The 15,461-nt window shown below is 56.8% G+C and overlaps 2 protein-coding genes and 4 non-coding genes across 8 annotated transcripts; 5 read left to right on the top strand and 1 right to left on the bottom strand.

The window, feature by feature from the left end:
* The first annotated feature begins 217 nt into the window (after positions 1-217).
* On the top strand, positions 218-6,510 carry LOC147354303 (Friend virus susceptibility protein 1-like). Of its 2 annotated transcripts, none has more exons than XM_086353982.1 (5): positions 218-284; positions 2,134-2,171; positions 3,585-3,623; positions 4,628-4,668; positions 5,093-6,510. In XM_086353982.1, the coding sequence occupies exon 5, from the start codon at positions 5,147-5,149 to the stop codon at positions 5,975-5,977; it is 831 nt and encodes a 276-aa protein (XP_086210108.1). In that variant the 5' UTR covers positions 218-284; positions 2,134-2,171; positions 3,585-3,623; positions 4,628-4,668; positions 5,093-5,146; the 3' UTR covers positions 5,978-6,510. The 2 variants fall into 2 exon arrangements, with proteins under 2 accessions (XP_086210108.1, XP_086210109.1); XM_086353983.1 differs by having other exon boundaries at positions 4,494-4,668.
* LOC147354307 (small nucleolar RNA SNORD88) lies at positions 1,965-2,055 on the top strand. Its single transcript, XR_015146737.1, has one exon. It is a non-coding gene; the product is annotated as a small nucleolar RNA SNORD88 (small nucleolar RNA).
* Positions 3,407-3,500, top strand: LOC147354306 (small nucleolar RNA SNORD88). The gene has a single exon (XR_015146736.1). It is a non-coding gene; the product is annotated as a small nucleolar RNA SNORD88 (small nucleolar RNA).
* LOC147354305 (small nucleolar RNA SNORD88) lies at positions 4,450-4,539 on the top strand. The gene has a single exon (XR_015146738.1). It is a non-coding gene; the product is annotated as a small nucleolar RNA SNORD88 (small nucleolar RNA).
* Positions 4,931-5,022, top strand: LOC147354304 (small nucleolar RNA SNORD88). The gene has a single exon (XR_015146735.1). It is a non-coding gene; the product is annotated as a small nucleolar RNA SNORD88 (small nucleolar RNA).
* A 1,811-nt stretch (positions 6,511-8,321) lies between the features above and the next one.
* ACP4 (acid phosphatase 4) lies at positions 8,322-13,801 on the bottom strand. 2 transcript variants are annotated; one of them, XM_086354068.1, is made up of 9 exons: positions 13,361-13,801; positions 13,203-13,289; positions 12,284-12,430; positions 11,876-11,974; positions 11,429-11,524; positions 9,879-10,011; positions 9,716-9,798; positions 9,200-9,342; positions 8,322-9,027 (listed from the first exon to the last, which is right to left on the bottom strand). In XM_086354068.1, exons 1-9 carry the CDS (start codon positions 13,799-13,801, stop codon positions 8,598-8,600), a joined length of 1,659 nt encoding a protein of 552 aa, XP_086210194.1. In that variant the 3' UTR covers positions 8,322-8,597. The 2 variants fall into 2 exon arrangements, with proteins under 2 accessions (XP_086210194.1, XP_086210195.1); XM_086354069.1 differs by having other exon boundaries at positions 8,533-8,967.
* Positions 13,802-15,461: the final 1,660 nt, after the last annotated feature.

The following is a 15,461-nucleotide window of genomic DNA, read 5'->3' as shown; positions in this document are numbered from 1 at the left end:
TGCTGTTCACAGAATTGCCTGACTCTAATGCAGGATAACTGCCCCGAGTATTTGCTTGCTCCCATTTTCTCCGCCTCCTGGGCCAATGTCTCATCTCCTGTAGGAAGATTATTATTATTATTTCCTTCCTCAAGCACCAAAGTACAGTTTCTGACACCGGCGTCTGTGCTGGACACCTCGGGGCATGGCCCACCTGGCGCCGCGGGGCGGGCCGTGCGAGCGGCGCGCGCAATAAAGCAGAGCGCGCTGCGACTCGCACATGCGTTGCAGAGAGTGAGGTTTGGGTGAGGTTTCCCCTGTGGTTCCTGTTTGCGGGAGGGCGCGCGTTGGGGACTGGGTCACGCGTGTCGTGTGTGCCCGGGGCTGCAGCGGGGCGGGCACGCCGTGGCGGGGACGGTGTCAGGGCTTTCGTAAGCACTCGGCACCCGCACCTCGAGGCGATCCCTGAGTGTTCCCTTCCGGGCGGGCAGTGGCTCGCTCGGAGAGGGTGGTGGCTCCCTGGGGGCGCCCAGCGGGTGGAGGAGGAGTCCTGCTGCCGAAGCGAACGCGGATCCCCCGGGGCTGGCCCTCCTTTGCGCCGCAGTCTGGCTGCGCCGTGTCTGCTGCCCACGTTTCAGGGCTCCGCCATCTTGTCCATTTCTGGAGTTATTTTGCGGGGTGGGGAGATGTGGGGGAGGTGGGGAAGGTAGGTTTATGACAGTCTTTCTGCCTGGAGGTTTTCCACTCCAGTGTTAGCTTACACGTGCTTTCCTTAGGAAATCTGTATTCTGATTTCATGTGGCTGGCGTTTTGTGCCATGTACAACAGAGGCCGCGTGGGAGGTAGAGACAGGACCTCGAGGGTTGCCAAGGAAGGAGTGGGATCTCTTAAGTGAATTACTGGGTTCTCTTAAGTGAATTACTGGGTTGTGTCAGAACCAGAGGGGAGTAGTTGTCGGACAAAGCAAAGGGGGCCTTCGTTCACTTTCAGGAGTCATTCTGACACAGTCATTTAAATACCAGTTTTGTGCTCGCTCAGAACATCAGAGTTTTGTTAAGCGTTAGTTCTGGGCTAATGGGGCTTTCTGGATAGCGTTTTCCCAACTCCCGAGCAATACCACACCTCTTCCAAGGAGATTCAGCCCAGGAATAGCTAGCCGATTTTCTGTTTCCCTACCACAAGCCAGCAAGAATCTCCTCCAGCTTTGTTTCTCCTTTTAGAAAACAGTTAATTTTATCCTAATCGTTGCCTTGTCACAAGTGGAAGGCAGTTTCTCATCCATTCATCACTCCTTTGCTACTGTCCCATATATTCCCTTTTCAGGCCTTTTCGTTGTTAAAATCCCCAAACATACAGGGAAATAGACGCTTAACAGTACGTTTCGCCATGTTTGCTTTTTGTGTACTTCATGTTTTGGAAATAAATTTCTTGTTTCATCCAAAATCGTTAACACAGTGTCTCTCAAATAGCATTTTTTCTATTTAATGACAATGGTGTCATTGTCCTCAATGAGATTAAATCGTTCAGGAGGCCATCTCCTGTCTGCTTTGTGGTCATAGCTCCTGTCATTTCCAAAATGTCTTTCACTGTTTTGTTCAAAACTGGTTGTGTTTTAAGGATCTCTGGTGACTGCTTCTGCTGCTTGTACTTCAAGGTTTCTCTTTGCCTCCTTATACACCGCCCTCCACCCCCTGGACAGTTTCTTCCAAGGGATTTGCATCTTAGTAGTCACTGTTCAGGGTCGGTAGCCAGTAGAGTCAATGCTGGAAATCTGCAAAACTGGGTAAGGGGAGTAGTCAGCAGGTTCTCTCCACGTGGGTTTAGGACAGTCCTTTGTGGACCTGTGACACTGGGGAGGTGAAGGCATCTTGGTGTCACCACAGGGAAGGCTGTGGGCTTTTGTACCCTGTGGAGGACTTTTGTTTTCCAGTCTCTAGGCATTGGGTGACGGTGAGTGGCCTTGGGACCTGGTTGCAGAGGGACCCGGGCTCCCATGATGTCCAGCACTGGGCTCTGATTACCCCCTGAGGACGCAGTGCCCCCAGGACCTTTGACACCTGGGGATCTGAGGGGCCTTGGTTTTGATGTTCTCTGGATCCACCCCCAACCCCCCCCCCCCCCCCCCGCCCTCACCAAATCCTTCCTGTGTTACAGGTGTGTCTTCAAGCTGAGGGGCCACCCACCCCACCTTGGTAAGAACCCTTGCTCCCAGTCCCTGACCCACCCAGATCTAAACTGTCTCACCCTCATTTGCGGTGACTTTGCATCAAACATCTCTGTGACCTAGTTTATCTGCCAGCAATCATGCAAAGCCCAACTGTCCTGTTCTTGGGCTTAGAGATGTTAGTCAAGTGATTGCTCTCCTCAGCCTCAGTTTCTGTGTCTGTAGAGTGGGTACAATCCATCAGGAGCAGATGGGCCCTAGTCCTCTGCCCAGTTGGGTGGGGGATAGTGATGCCCCCTGCCTTCAAAGGTAGGGTTTGAATATAACAAGGAATATGGACTGCAGAAGGGGAAATATATAGTCTGTCCATGGTATCCATGGGGATTGGTTCCAGAGCCCCACAGATATGGAGGGCCCAGTGTAAGTTTTTGGGTTTCAGGGGGAAAGACTAATCCAAAGTCTGATTTTCAGACTCAGCAGAAAAGAAGCAGAAAGGCTGGAAGCACTATCATTGTCACATTGTAGGGTGGTGGTTGTGGGATTTGTAGACAGTGTACCTTTCAGCAGAGTTTAGGCAGCTTCCCATGAATCGTGCATATGTAAACTGATACAGTTATCAAGTTTACCCTCAGTTTACACAATAGCCACTGTCAAAGAACATGGTTTATCTGGAGACTGTCTCAAAATGTTTCAAGTCTTGCAGAGTGTTTCACAATTGTTTCAACAGCTAAATCATCAAATAGGCATGGGTATGTGTGTTACTGGAAAACAAACAACTGTTCCCAGTTCTAGGAGGGTTCCCCCCCCCTCTATTCAATGAAGTCTGGGCCTAAATCTGTATTCCCACTAATAAGGTTGACTTGAAATTGATGGAAATAGATTACTTTCTAAATACATACTATGGAGAACTGGAAGTGTAGTCTCTGGGGAGGTTTAGATTCTTGCTGACAAGTACTTGAGGGGGTGAGAAGCTGTGTCCTCTGAAAGGTTAGCTCAGAATGGGGAACATTGGAGCACCTTTTTGGAAGGGCTCTTCTCTTCATCCAAAGTGGTGTGGGCCGAGAGGGAATTTCTGGGGAAGTGTGGAGTTGGGAGGATGCCACTTGGACAGGGATATGTGAAGGGGCTGAGAAGAGGAAGCCCTAAGGGATGTGTAACACCTGTAGATTTATGAGGCAGCAGAACTGGTGAGATGGAAGCGTTTTATTCTGCATCGGCCAGTCTGAGGACGGCGGGATTGGGGTGTGGGGTTTGAGGGCACTGGGACCCCCGTGATGGCCAGCACTGGGCTCTGATCTCCACTGAGGACACGGTGCACCCCGGGACCTTTGACACCCGGGGGTCTGAGGCGGGGTCCCACCTCTGGGGAGAGATGGAGGAGGGGGCGTGGTTGCTCCACACCCCACCAACCTCCAGCTCCCCAACCCCTTACTGTCTGCAGGTGGTTCCTCCAGGAGTTGAGCAGCCTGGCCACCCTTCGGTAAGTAAAGAAGAGACTCCCCTTGTTATTAATACTGTAATAATCATAATCCAATTTGCAACGGCATCAATTTGTTAATAAAATGTGTAGAGTATGGTAATATTAATAAAGATGGATGCTGAGCACTTAGTCTGAGCCAGGCCGCATTTCTAAGCCCCAGAGTCATCCCGCCAATAACCTCATGATTTGAAATAGGTGCACTTTTGTCACTACTTCACAGCTGAGGCGGAGGCACATAAAGATTGCGATTTACCCATCCTCGGCTCCTTCTGGCCAGGAGGGGGCTTATTTCTGCAGCCCCCATCCACATTCAGGGGGACCGGGTGGTGGGGGCTTTCTCTGTCACCCCTCTTCCCTACAGTTGAGCATACAGGACCAAGGAGGTGGATTTTGATTCGTGGTTTTGCCACTTTTGACATTAGGGCACCTTCATGATGTGTCTGCAAGGATAGGGCTGGGGCGCAGTGTGTGTGTGTGTGCGCGTGCGTGCGCGTACGTGCTTGTGCGTGCTGTGGGCCGGCCTCCCCTGAGGTCCCAGGCCCCACCCTGCCTGGGCTCGTAGCTAATGCCTCAGCCAGTCCTAGGGATTGCCCAGGAGGTGGCAGAGCTAGGGGGTCCTTGAACAGTCAACCTTTGCAAGTCACCCTGAAAAGTAATGCATGCTCCCTGAATTCCTGTGGCATCCGCTGCAAAGATGGAGGGGTGGTGGTAAGAGGAAGTGGATGCAGGAAGGGCTGGGGTGAGGAACAGGCCAGCCTGGGGTGGGGGGTCGGGGGTTGGTTTGCAGAGAGATGTGCTCACTTGGTGCCGAAGGGGCCGTGTAGGGGACCTCCCATGATGTCTAGCACTGGGCTCTGATCTTCTCTGCAGACGTGGTGCTCCCCTGGGACCTTTGACACCCAGGGGTCTGAGGGTCCCGGGCTCTGGGCAGAGGTGGATAGGGATTGTGATTGCTGCACCCCACCAACCTCCTCTTCCCCACCCCCATGCCTTCCCGTCTGCAGGCAGTTGCTCCAGGAGTCCATCAGTTCCTTCAGCCCTCCCGGTAAGAACAAGTTAGTGGGTTGGCCAATGCCGTAATCGTATCGAACTTATCAAATGTAGAGGTGGTGGTGGTGGTGGTGGTATCCGTACAGGCAGATGCTGAGCACTAAACTATGAACCAGGCACAGTGCTAGGCACTGAAGGCATTTAATCTTCACAGTAACCCCATGATGGGGGCACGGTGGGTGGTGTAAGGTATAAGGGGAACAGCTTGGGGTCTGCGGAGATATCCGGTATCCGGGCTCCTGAAGGGGCCGTGCTTGGGGCCCCTGTGATTTCCAGCACTGGGCTCTGATCTCCCGTGAGGACACGGTGCCCCCCCAGGACCTTTGACACCTGGGGATCTGAGGGGCTCCCCCTCTGGGGAGGGGTTGGGGGAGGGTGACTGTTTCCCTGCCCAACGCCCCTCCGTACCCTTCCCGCAGCTCCAGCGGCCGCGCCCCTCGGCATTCTCGCTGGACCCCGCGCCTGGAGCAGCCATGGCGGGGAGGGGCGACCGCTACTACACGTACACCGAGCTCCTGGCCATCGCGCGGCGCTTCCGGCAGAACCCCAACGAGCTCATGATCAGCTGGATCCTGCGGGTATATGACCAGGGTGGCCAGGCCCTGTCCCTGAATTCCGGGGAGCTGGCCCTGCTGGGCGACCTGACCGGCGACGCCGTCTTCAACTACCGCTGCAAGGCCCTGCGGGGCGACTGCAAGACGCTGCTGGCCTGGCTGCTGCTGGCCTGGCGCCAGCGCTGGGAGTCCTTCCTGCACTTCGAGGCCACCGAGCTGCCCTTCCGTCCCTGGACCACCATGGAGGAGGGCATCCAGCTGGTACGCGAGCTGGGCATGCTCGACTGGATCTACCGTGAGCCGCCGCTCCCCGAGCCCGCCCGGCTGGCGCCGGAGGACCTGCCCTTCACGCAGGGCCTGCAGCGGCGCCTGCTGACAGCCGCGCCCTCCGAGCTGCGGCTCTCGCTGGTCAGCCTGCTGGTCAAGGGCATGACGGTGCTGGAGGCAGTGATGGAGATCCAGACCATCGCCGACGTGGGCCTGCTCTGGCGCCAGAGCCAGCCGGGCCGCGCCAAGCTCATGCTGGGGCCAAACCCCACGCGCAAGGACCTCATGGGCTGGCTGCTGAGCCACGGCGTGCCCAAGGAACGCGTGGACAAGCAGCCCACCAAGGTCCTCCTGGAGCTGTACATCAAGGAGGCGAAGCGCAGCCGCGGCCACGCCCCCTACGGGCTAGGGGAGGAGCAGCCCCCGCCTCCCCCGTACTCCGACCAGGCATGTGGGGAGGAGCCACCGGTGCGCCACGACTAGGTGCCCCCTGTCCTCGGGACTGGGACCGGGACCTTGTAGGGGAGATGCAGAGCCTTGGCCAGAGTGTCCAAGGAGCCCCAAAGAGGGGTGGTGTCTGTGCCCCCGGCCACCCGTGGGCATCACCGGCCACTGCTGGAGGAAAACAGGTGGCTGGCTCTTGGCAGCTGCTGCTGGATGCAGGGAGAGAATCTGTTACATTTCCAGTCTGTTACACTTTAGCCCAGTGGGCATGGTGGGGTGGGTGTGCCTTCTGCCCCCACCACTCTGCCTCATGGCCCCCAGCCCCACCCCCCAGGCACTACAGGCCAAGTGGGAGACCCTGCCGCCCACACCGTGAAAGCACTTTGAAGTTTGTTCCCTTTTTCTTAAAGTTGTTGTTTACTTTGGTTTTTTTTAATGCAATATTTTTTTTACTCTATGATCTTTAGCAGACAACACTTGTTTTTTAGCGGTGCTCGTTTCCCCCTTTGTGAAGGATTGTCTCTTAAAAGACTTTTTTTTTTTTTTTCTTCTGCAATGACTTTATCTTAAAATGGAGTTTTGTCCTTTGCTCGCCTGCGAAGGGGACGGCCTGTCCCTTCCTGTTTCTCCAGCTGCGTGTGTGGCTGGAGGGTCTGTCACCTCCGGGCGAGGGGCACTGCGGCCAAGAATCCCAGCTTTGTGAGGATGGACAGCCCTAGCAGGTGGTACCACGCATCCATTAAAAAAAAAAAAAAACCCCGCGTGTCACTCCCTGTGAGCTGTGGTGTTTGGGTGCAGGGGTGAAGCTGGAGCCAGAACCTTCCCCTAGTGAGGCCAGGGGTTGGTTACGTGGTCTCCATTGACACCCCTCCCCCAGCTGTCTGCAGAGGAGAGCACCGGGCTCTTGGTAGGCCATGGGAGCTGCTCCAGCAGCAGGGTTAGGTGAATCATCTAGAGCTTTCCTTGGGTCTTCTATGGCTCTATGGGGCTTCCCTGGTGGCTCAGTGGTAAAGAATCTCCCTGCCAATAAAGAAGACACGGGCTCCATCCCTGGGTCAGGAACATCCCCCTGGAGGAAGAAATGGCAACCTGATCCAGGAAATCCCATGGACAGTGGAGCCTAGCCGACTACAGTCCATGGGATTGGACGTGACTGAGCACTCTCACATGGATCCGTAAGCAAGAGACTATGTTCCTGTACCCCCTCCACCCCCCAAGACCATGGAGTGCAGACAGCATTCCTAACCCTTCCCTGAGGCCCTGTGACTGTCCTGGAACTCCAGGGGTGATGGTGGCCTGCATGCTCATGACCCGGGCAACCTGGAGGGCCCAGCTCCCCTGCCCCACGATGCTGGGCGGTGGGTAGTGCCAGGGAGGGTGTACTGGCCCCACTTGGGGCAGGCGGAGAATTTTCCTGTCTTATCTAGCTGTGAGGACCCAGCTGTTAACCTCAGCCCTTCTTCTCCCATGCCTGGGGTGTCTGGGTCTGTCTGAACACCAAGCCCCCACCCCTGGTCCTCCAACTCTGCCCCATCTAATTAGGCACCAAGTGGCGTTACAGAGTGCCCACTGCACACCAGGCTACTTGTACAGTCAGATGGGGTGTCGACACGATGCTGGTGCCCCAGACTGCTACTTGGTGTGTGGGGAAGGCAGAGCCTCCTGGTTTGAGGGGTGACCGAAGCCCCACAAGAGCAGGCCTGGCATCACCCGGTCTAGGACAAGCACCCATGAGCCTGCTGTTCATTAGGTGTGCGGTAGCTTCCCTTGGTTCAGTGCCCGCCCACAAATGAAGCTCCTGATCTGTACCTTCCACTGGTACAAATGGGACCTCAAGGCAGCTACTGGCTACCATACCCGGCAGTGTTCAGGTGGGGTCCCTCCCCCTTCAGATCATTGTAGCCCCTGCTATGCTAGGCAGCCCTCCGTTAATATTACTGTCCCCACCTGCTCTGCTGGTTCCCAGGAGGTTAGTTTCAGGGGTGGGGGAGTTTTTGCATCAAAGGAGGTGGGGCTCAGTTCAGTCGCTTGCGACCTTCAGCTCGCCAGGCTTCCCTGTCCATCACCAACTCCCGGAGCCTGCTCAAACTCATGTCCATGGAGTTGGTGATGCCACCCAACCATCACAGGTGGGGGCACAGAGACCAGTTAACCCAAAGTCACGGCCTCCGGACAAGTCCCAGCAGGCTGGCAGTGGGACCAGGCTTTGAATCTCAGCTCTCCCAGAAGTGTGTAACCCACAGTGGGGGGCTGACCCAGAGCACAGGTGATGGCACCTAGAAACGGGTTTCCACACGTACACGCTGTGCTCCCAAGCATGTATAGAAACGTGCACGGAAACACCCATACAGGTATTGTCCACAGAAGCACAGGACCACGTAAGTATGCACATGAGTGTAAAGTATGTATATACACAAGCACTACACGCATTCGTGCCGGAGTGCACGCGTGGATAGCCGTCCGCGTGCACCTGCACACAGACCCATGCACCCTTCAGCCCACAGTCATCCATAGGGCCACGTGTGGCTTCCATGCCTGGGAGCCCGCCCCCGCGTTCCCCCCGGCGCGCACAGTAAGTCACAGAAGCCAGAGGAGCGGGTGAGCAGAAGTGTTGGGATCCAGGTTCAGTTGTGGGGGAAGGGGTGCCCGGTTTCCTGGCTCACACGGGGCCCCCCCAGGCCCGCAAGCAGCCAGGTCTCCAGGCCAGTAGGCCCAGCCCCATGCTGAGGGCCGCCAGCACGGCCACAGCCCCAGCCAACAGGGGCACCACGGTGGCTGCGGGGAGAACACGGGGGTGTGAGTCTCGAGACCGGCGCCCCCCACTCCCACCCCAGCGCCGAGGGCCGTCACCTGCGGGGGTGGCGGGCTCGTGGGAGCCGTGGCAGGGGATCCCGTGAGCCGGAGGCCGGGCGGGGGCCGTCAGCTGGCGGAATCGGCTTAGTGGGCAGGGGGCTGGGCACCCGGGGAGGCGGAGAGTCAAAGGCAGACCAGCAGAGTCGTTGCGGTAGAAGAGGGAGACGGTGACATTCCTGGAGGAAGAGAGGAGGTACCTTGGTCCGTCCTCGCCTTCCCTGCCGCTGACTTTGAATCTGGAGAAGAGCAATTGGATGGAGCACGGCGTTTCTGACTTCTATCCCTGCCAATACCGTCCCTTTAAACTCCCCCGCCTGTGCCTGGGTCACGCCCTGTACCCGGGTCTCCATCCCTCCTCCTCGCGAGCGTTCTGGCCCCGCCCACTTCCGGGTACCGCCCCTTCCTTACCCTGAGTGGTCGCCGTCTGCGTTGTCGCGGTCTGCGTCGCCCAAGCGCCGCCGGAACTCAAAGCCGAGGCAGGCGGCGTAAGGCGGTGTGTGCCCATCGTAGAGACCCAGGGCCCCCTGGAGGGCCAGGAGAGTGCTGTCGTGCTGCGGGCGGATCCAGGGCTGAGTCGGGGCTCCTCCAGATGGCCCTCGGACCCCTTAGAACAAATCCCGCCGCCCTCAAACCTCCTCAACCCTGGAGGCAGCCCCACCAGTTACAGGTGGTCATTTAATAAATGAGTGGACAGCTCAGCCAAAAAGGCTGTCCTTCCAGAAGAACTGATTTCTTTCCCATCATCATATTGTCACCTCCCTCCTTCCAGATTCCATATCTGGTGATGTGATCTGGGAGTATGGTTTGGAGATATATGTTACTCAAGGCATGAGGCTGAGGTTCCACCAGTCCCCGTTCACCCAAATCCCACCCCCTCCCCATCCCTGTGCCCACATGGCACTGCCTCCCTTCCCAAAGACTTACAGCGGAATACATAACCATCTTGAGTGGCAGCCCCAAGCGCTGCACCCGGGAGAAGTTGGCCAGGATGGCATCTAGCAGGATTCCTGACAGGGCAGGTCAGAGAGTTAAGAACCCTCCAAAGGAAGGCGCCTGGGCCTCCCAGCCGCCCGGCTCCACATCTCACCCCCACTCAGCTGGGCCTTCTCCGCTGCCTGGGGTGGGCCCACGTGAGCTCCGATATCCAAAGCCGAGATCTGAGCTAGTGTCTGCAGGACATCTGGGGAGGCCCAGGATGGTAGGGAAAGACCATGGGCTTGCTGGGGAGAGAGAGAGGGGACAAAGTGGCCGCGATGTCCTGAGTTCTTCATGCTCCCCTTAGACCCACCACGATGCCCCCATCAGCTGCAGTTCACTCTTCCTCCTCCTCTGGAGAAGGCGATGGCACCCCACTCCAGTACTCTTGCCTGGAAAATCCCAGTACCGGAGGAGCCTGGTAGGCTGCAATCCATGGGGTCGCGAAGAATCGGACACGACTGAATGACTTCCCTTTCACTTTTCACTTTCATGCATTGGAGAAGGAAATGGCAACCCACTCCAGTATTCTTGCCTGGAGAATCCCAGGGACGGGGGAGCCTGGTGGGCTGCCGTCTATGGGGTCACACAGAGTTGGACACGACTGAAGTGACAGCAGGGAAGGGAACCCTCCTCTGATGCCCTCATAGGTGAGGTCTGGTCAGGAACTTACGGTGTGGGTAATGTGCTAAGTTGCTTCAGTTGTGTCCATCTCTTTGCGACCCTATGGACTGTAGCCCACCAGGCTCCTCTGTCAATGGGATTCTCCAGGCAAGAATACTGAAGGGGGTTGCCATGCCCTCTTCCAGGGGATCTTCCCAACCCAGGGATCAAACCTGCATCTCTTACCTCTACTTGCATTGGCAGGCGGTTCTTTACCACTAGCACCACCTGGGATGTCCTTGGTGTGGGTAATAGTGATTATTAATTAACCATAGTAATGACCATTATTCCAGAAGCCCTTATCAGAAACCCCTGGGGTTAGGGCTGTTTCAGAATTCAGACGTTTGGGGGGACTTCCCTGGTGGCCCAGTAGCTAAGACTCTGCACTTGCACTGCAGGGGGTCCAAGTTCCATCCCTGATCAGAGGACTAGATTTCATGCTACAACTAAGACCTAGTGCAGCCAAATAATTGTTTAATTAAAAAAAATAATTCAGACGTTTGCAATTTCAGAAAGGTCTGGTGGTGAGGGTAGTATTAATATATACCTCGTAACACATTCTGTGGGGGCTGGGGCAGCCGCCTTAGACACACACTTTGCTCTTCCCACCATGCAATTAGGAGCATTCCCATTAAGTGGGTAAGCAAGGACTGCCAGCCTCATGCCTCTTCAGGTCAGCGCCTGGGGCCCAAGCTTTGCCTTCCTGCGCTTTTCCGATTAGGGAACTGGAGGATTGGAACAGCAAACACGTAGACCGAAAACGCCTCACTGTGTGCCAAGCGCTATTTTAAGCGCATCGCGTGAATTAACCCCTTTCGATCCAATCAGCAACCCAAGTTGATACGAATGTCGCCATTGTCGTTGTATAGATGGAGAAATTGAGGCACTAAAGGTTAAGTGACTTGCCTGAGGGAACACAAGTAGTGAGCGGCAACGCTGGGATTGGAACCCAGAGCCCTTAACGACTTAGCCGGCTGGGTGAATGGGGCAGGGGCCCACCTGGCAAATCAGAGTGTCCAGGACCTTCCACGCCTTGCGCAGCGGCTCCCCGACCAGCGGCAGCCCCGTGAAGTTCTCCAGGCGAGTCAAGAAGTCCTGCAAGCACCGAACCGGGATGGGTGAGCCTGGCAGACGTCAGCACCCCTAGGGTCCAGCGGTGTCCGGCCGGCCCCGCTGGCCCTGCCCACACGCCCCGCCCCCTTCAGCCTGCCGGCCCCGCCCTGTCCTGTGGGTCCTGCCACCTCCCACTGGCCCCGCCACAACCCGGTCGGCCCCGCCCCCTCAGCCTGCCGGCCCCGCCCTGTCCTGTGGGTCCTGCCACATCCCACTGGCCCCGCCCCATCCCGGTCGGCCCCGCCGCTTCAGCCTGCCGGCCCCGCCCTCTCCGGCCCCGCCCTGTGCTGTGGGTCCCTCCCCATCCTGCCGCTTTGGGCCGGCTTGGCTCACCGTCCAGCCCTTCAAGGCGGTCTTGTACTCGGCGGCCTCCGTGGCCTCCCTCAGCAGCTCACGGTATCGGGGACAGCTCCGCGTAGGGAACCTCAGCAGCTGGAGGAGACTGAGGCTCAGAGGGGACAAAAGTGTGACCGGGGCCCGACTGAAGACAGGGAAGTGGGACTTGGGGGGCGTCCTGTCTCCAGTCCACGGTTTCTCCCAGATATGGCTGAGCAGCGAGGGGTGGGCCGCTAGCCCCATCAGGACAACTCAGCCCCAGGGAAGGCTTCCTTGCTCTGGTTCCGGGGAGCCCCCCATCACCCCCATCGGGTCCGAGCCTGGTCTCTGAGCCGCTGGCCCTCTCCATCTGAGTCCCTGTCTCTCTCCATCCCTCCCGCCCCCAGGCCAGTCCAGCCCCCTGACCTTGTCCTCAGTGACCGGCACCGTGTGCACAGGGATGGGTCTCCAGGTGGCCTCGGAGCGCCCTGGGGCGGCCTCAGGGAACAGCCCGGCCAGGTTGGCCTGAGCACTCTCCAGTGTCCGGTCAAAGTCTGTGCTGCGAATGTACACCTGGATAGGGGGTGAGAGGACAGGCCAGAAGACCACTGTCGGGGTCAGAAGTCAACTACAGTAGCAAACCAAAAGCTTCAGATTCAGCTCAGGGTCGAAGGTCAGGTGTTAGGGGTCAAAACTCAGGGCAGGTTCAAGGACCTGGCCTTCAACATTAGAAGTTGGTATCAAGGGTCAGAGGTTAATGTCAAGAGCAGTTGAGGTGGGAAGTTGGATGGACACTGAGGATTAAGGGGATCAGTTGAGCCAATGAAAGTCAGAAAGGAAGATCAGAGTCACTGAAGGTGGAAAGTTAGAGGTCAAGAGAGGAGGGCAGGTTGGAGGTCATGAGATCATGTCAGCAGGAATGATCCTATGGTCATCTGTCAGGAGACAGAGGAAGATATAGAAAAGTCAGATTTGATGAAGGGTAGAGGTCAAAGGTTGGAGTCAGAGAGCAGGTAGAATCAATGAAGGCCAAAGACAGAATCAATCAAGTTTCGAAGTCAGAGGGCCTGGCTGGAGTCAGTGAGAGTCAGAACACAGAGGTGGAGATCTGAAAATAAAAGTCAGAGTTGACGGAGGTCAGAGGTCAAGATGTGACTCAGGTTGAGATAGAGTCAGGGGTCAGTATGGGTTAGTTGATGGTTCCGGGGGTCAGAGATCAGACCTAAGGTTCAGGTCAGGTGGATGGGGGTCAAGGGCCAGAGATGGAGGCCCAGGGAGGCACTGGAGTCAGTGGAGGTCAGAGGTGAGAGGTCATGAGGTAGGCTGAAGGTCAGCATGGCTGTACCTCTTCCCGCCGGTACTCGGGGCTCAGAAAGTCCTCGTAGCGGCTCCTCAGGAAGCGGCCCAGCTCCAGCTGCTGGCGGACCCCCTCCTGGGGACAGAGCCGGTTCAGCGGACCCCTCCCCACCCCACCCCACCCCAGACTCCATCTGAGTGTCTCACCTCGGTCAGCTGGCCCAGGCCACGTGGCCACAGGGTGGATGCAACCTCCTTGTGCGGGTCAGTGGGGTAGGAGGCCAGTGGGGCCCGGTCGCCATGGCGGAACACCTGGGGAGGGGACCAGGTCAGGGCCAGGCTGGGGGACGTGAGGGGCTGGGACGGGGCAGGGGGCACCTCACCACCGCCACGAAGACCAGGGGTCCTTCCGTCAGGGCTGGGGGCAGCAGTAGCAGCAGCAGCAGCAGGAGAGGTCCGGCGGGGTGGCCCCGAAACCCTGGCCCGGCCATCTCCACACAGCCAGACGCTGAGCTCAGCGCACTGTCTGCACCGCAGCCCCACCTGCTCATTACCCCCGCCCCAGCACCCCCTCACCAGAAGAGCAGGTCCCAGCACGCCTCCCCCTGGATCCAGAACCCCCGATCCCCCAGGGCCTCTGTCAGCCATGGATTCACCGGGGATGTGTCCGTTTAATCTTTCCCGCAACCCCAGGAGATGTTGATCTGATTGCCTCTGTCTCCATGGTGTGGATGGGGAAACTGAGGCACCATCAGGGTAGGCAGTCTGCCTGAGGGAACACAGCTAGTGAGTGGCAGAGCTGGGATCTGAACCTAGTGCCCTGAGAGTGGGTGCAGAGGGGGGGAGACCCCCACCCCTGCCCCACATTCTAGACCCTGCCTTCTCCTTGCTCCCTGCTCTGCCTGCCACGTCTGTTCTTTGAGGTTCTCTTGAACTTCTTGGTGATTTCATCTTCTTTCAGTGCCACTCACAGCTGGCCAAAGCCAGCATGGCCCAGAGGCTGGACACCCATACCCTGGAGCTGAGACAGGTTGGGTTCAAACCCCAGCTTTGCCACATATAAAGCTGTGTGATTTGGGGCAAGTTACTGCCCCTGTCTCTGCCTTTGTTTTCTCATTCATAAAATGGGGACAAACATGGTCTGTACCTCAGAGAGGTTCTTTGAGAATTGACAAGTTCTAATAGATTGGGAGTCCTACTAGCTCAGTGGTAATCTGCCTACCAATGCAGGAAATGTAGGAGACGCAGATTTGATCCCTAGGTCGGGAAGATCCCCCCGAGGAAGAAATGGCAACCCACTCTAGTATGCTTGCCTGAAAAATCCCATGGACAGAGGAGCTTGGCAGGCTACAGTCCATGGGGGTCAAGCATGCACGCAATGCAATGCAATATATTGGGCACTTAATCCAAGGGTTTGCAGAGTAACTACTCAATAGTGTCAGTGATTTATTGCTGTGTAACAGATCACTGTAAAACATAATGAGGACTTCCCTTGTGGTGCAGTGGATAAGAATCTGCCCTCCAATGCAGGGACACAGCTTCCAGCTTCGATCCCTGGTCTGGGAAGATTCCACATGCCCTGGAGCAACTAAGCCTGTGCGCCAAGGAACTAGATCCCCGCACGCCACAGCTAAAGATCCTGCGTACGGCAACTAAGACCTGGCGCAGCCAAATAAATTAAGGAGACCACAGAGAGCTCCCTGGTCTCTCCCATCACAAGAGGAGACATTAAGTAACTGGCCATCTGTGAACCAAGAAGCCAGCTCTCACCAGACACTGAATCTGCCAGGACCTTGATCTCTGGATCTCCAGCTTCCAGAACTACGAGAAAGAGATTTGTGTTGTTTAGAAGCCACCTCATCTATGGTATTCTGTTGCTGCTACTGCTAAGTCGCTTCAGTCGTGTCCGACTCTGTGCGACCCCATAGACGGCAGCCCACCAGGCTCCCCCATCCCTGGGATTCTCCAGGCAAGAATACTGGAGTGGGTTGCCATTTCCTTCTCCAATGCATGAAAGTGAAAAGTGAAAGTGAAGTCACTTAGTCGTGTCCGACCCTCAGCGACCCCATGGACTGCAGCCTACCAGGCTCCGCCGTCCATGGGATTTTCCAGGCAAGAGTACTGGAGTGGGGTACCATTGCCTTCTCTAACAGAATGGTATTCTGTTAGAGTGGCTCAGATGGATTAAGACAAGCCCCAACTCAAGATCCTTAAGGTAATCATTGCTGCAAAGTCCCTTAAGCCATGTGGGGGTTCTGGGGGTTGGGGTGTGGGCAGTTTGGGGTTATGACTCAGCCCACCACACAAG

The sequence above is a fragment of the Bos grunniens genome, chromosome 18 (assembly GCF_055505025.1).
Source record: "Bos grunniens cultivar Pamir isolate PY7600 chromosome 18, Bosgru_T2T1.0, whole genome shotgun sequence".
Taxonomy (NCBI): Eukaryota; Metazoa; Chordata; class Mammalia; order Artiodactyla; family Bovidae; genus Bos; species Bos grunniens.
The sequence above is the reverse complement of the archived record's forward strand: the minus strand, read 5'-3'. Positions and strand labels throughout refer to the sequence as shown.

Excerpts from the sequence above, each read along its gene's own strand:
- LOC147354303 (XM_086353982.1), top strand. The coding sequence starts at position 5,147 with ATGGCGGGGAGGGGCGACCGCTACTACACGTACACCGAGCTCCTGGCC.
- ACP4 (XM_086354068.1), bottom strand. The coding sequence starts at position 13,801 with ATGGCTGACAGAGGCCCTGGGGGATCGGGGGTTCTGGATCCAGGGGGA. Across the intron at positions 11,975-12,283 it reads TGCCGGTCACTGAGGACAAG|CTGCTGAGGTTCCCTACGCG; the intron begins GTCAGGGGGCTG and ends AGTCTCCTCCAG. Across the intron at positions 9,028-9,199 it reads GCAGACGGCGACCACTCAGG|ATTCAAAGTCAGCGGCAGGG; the intron begins GTAAGGAAGGGG and ends GCTCTTCTCCAG.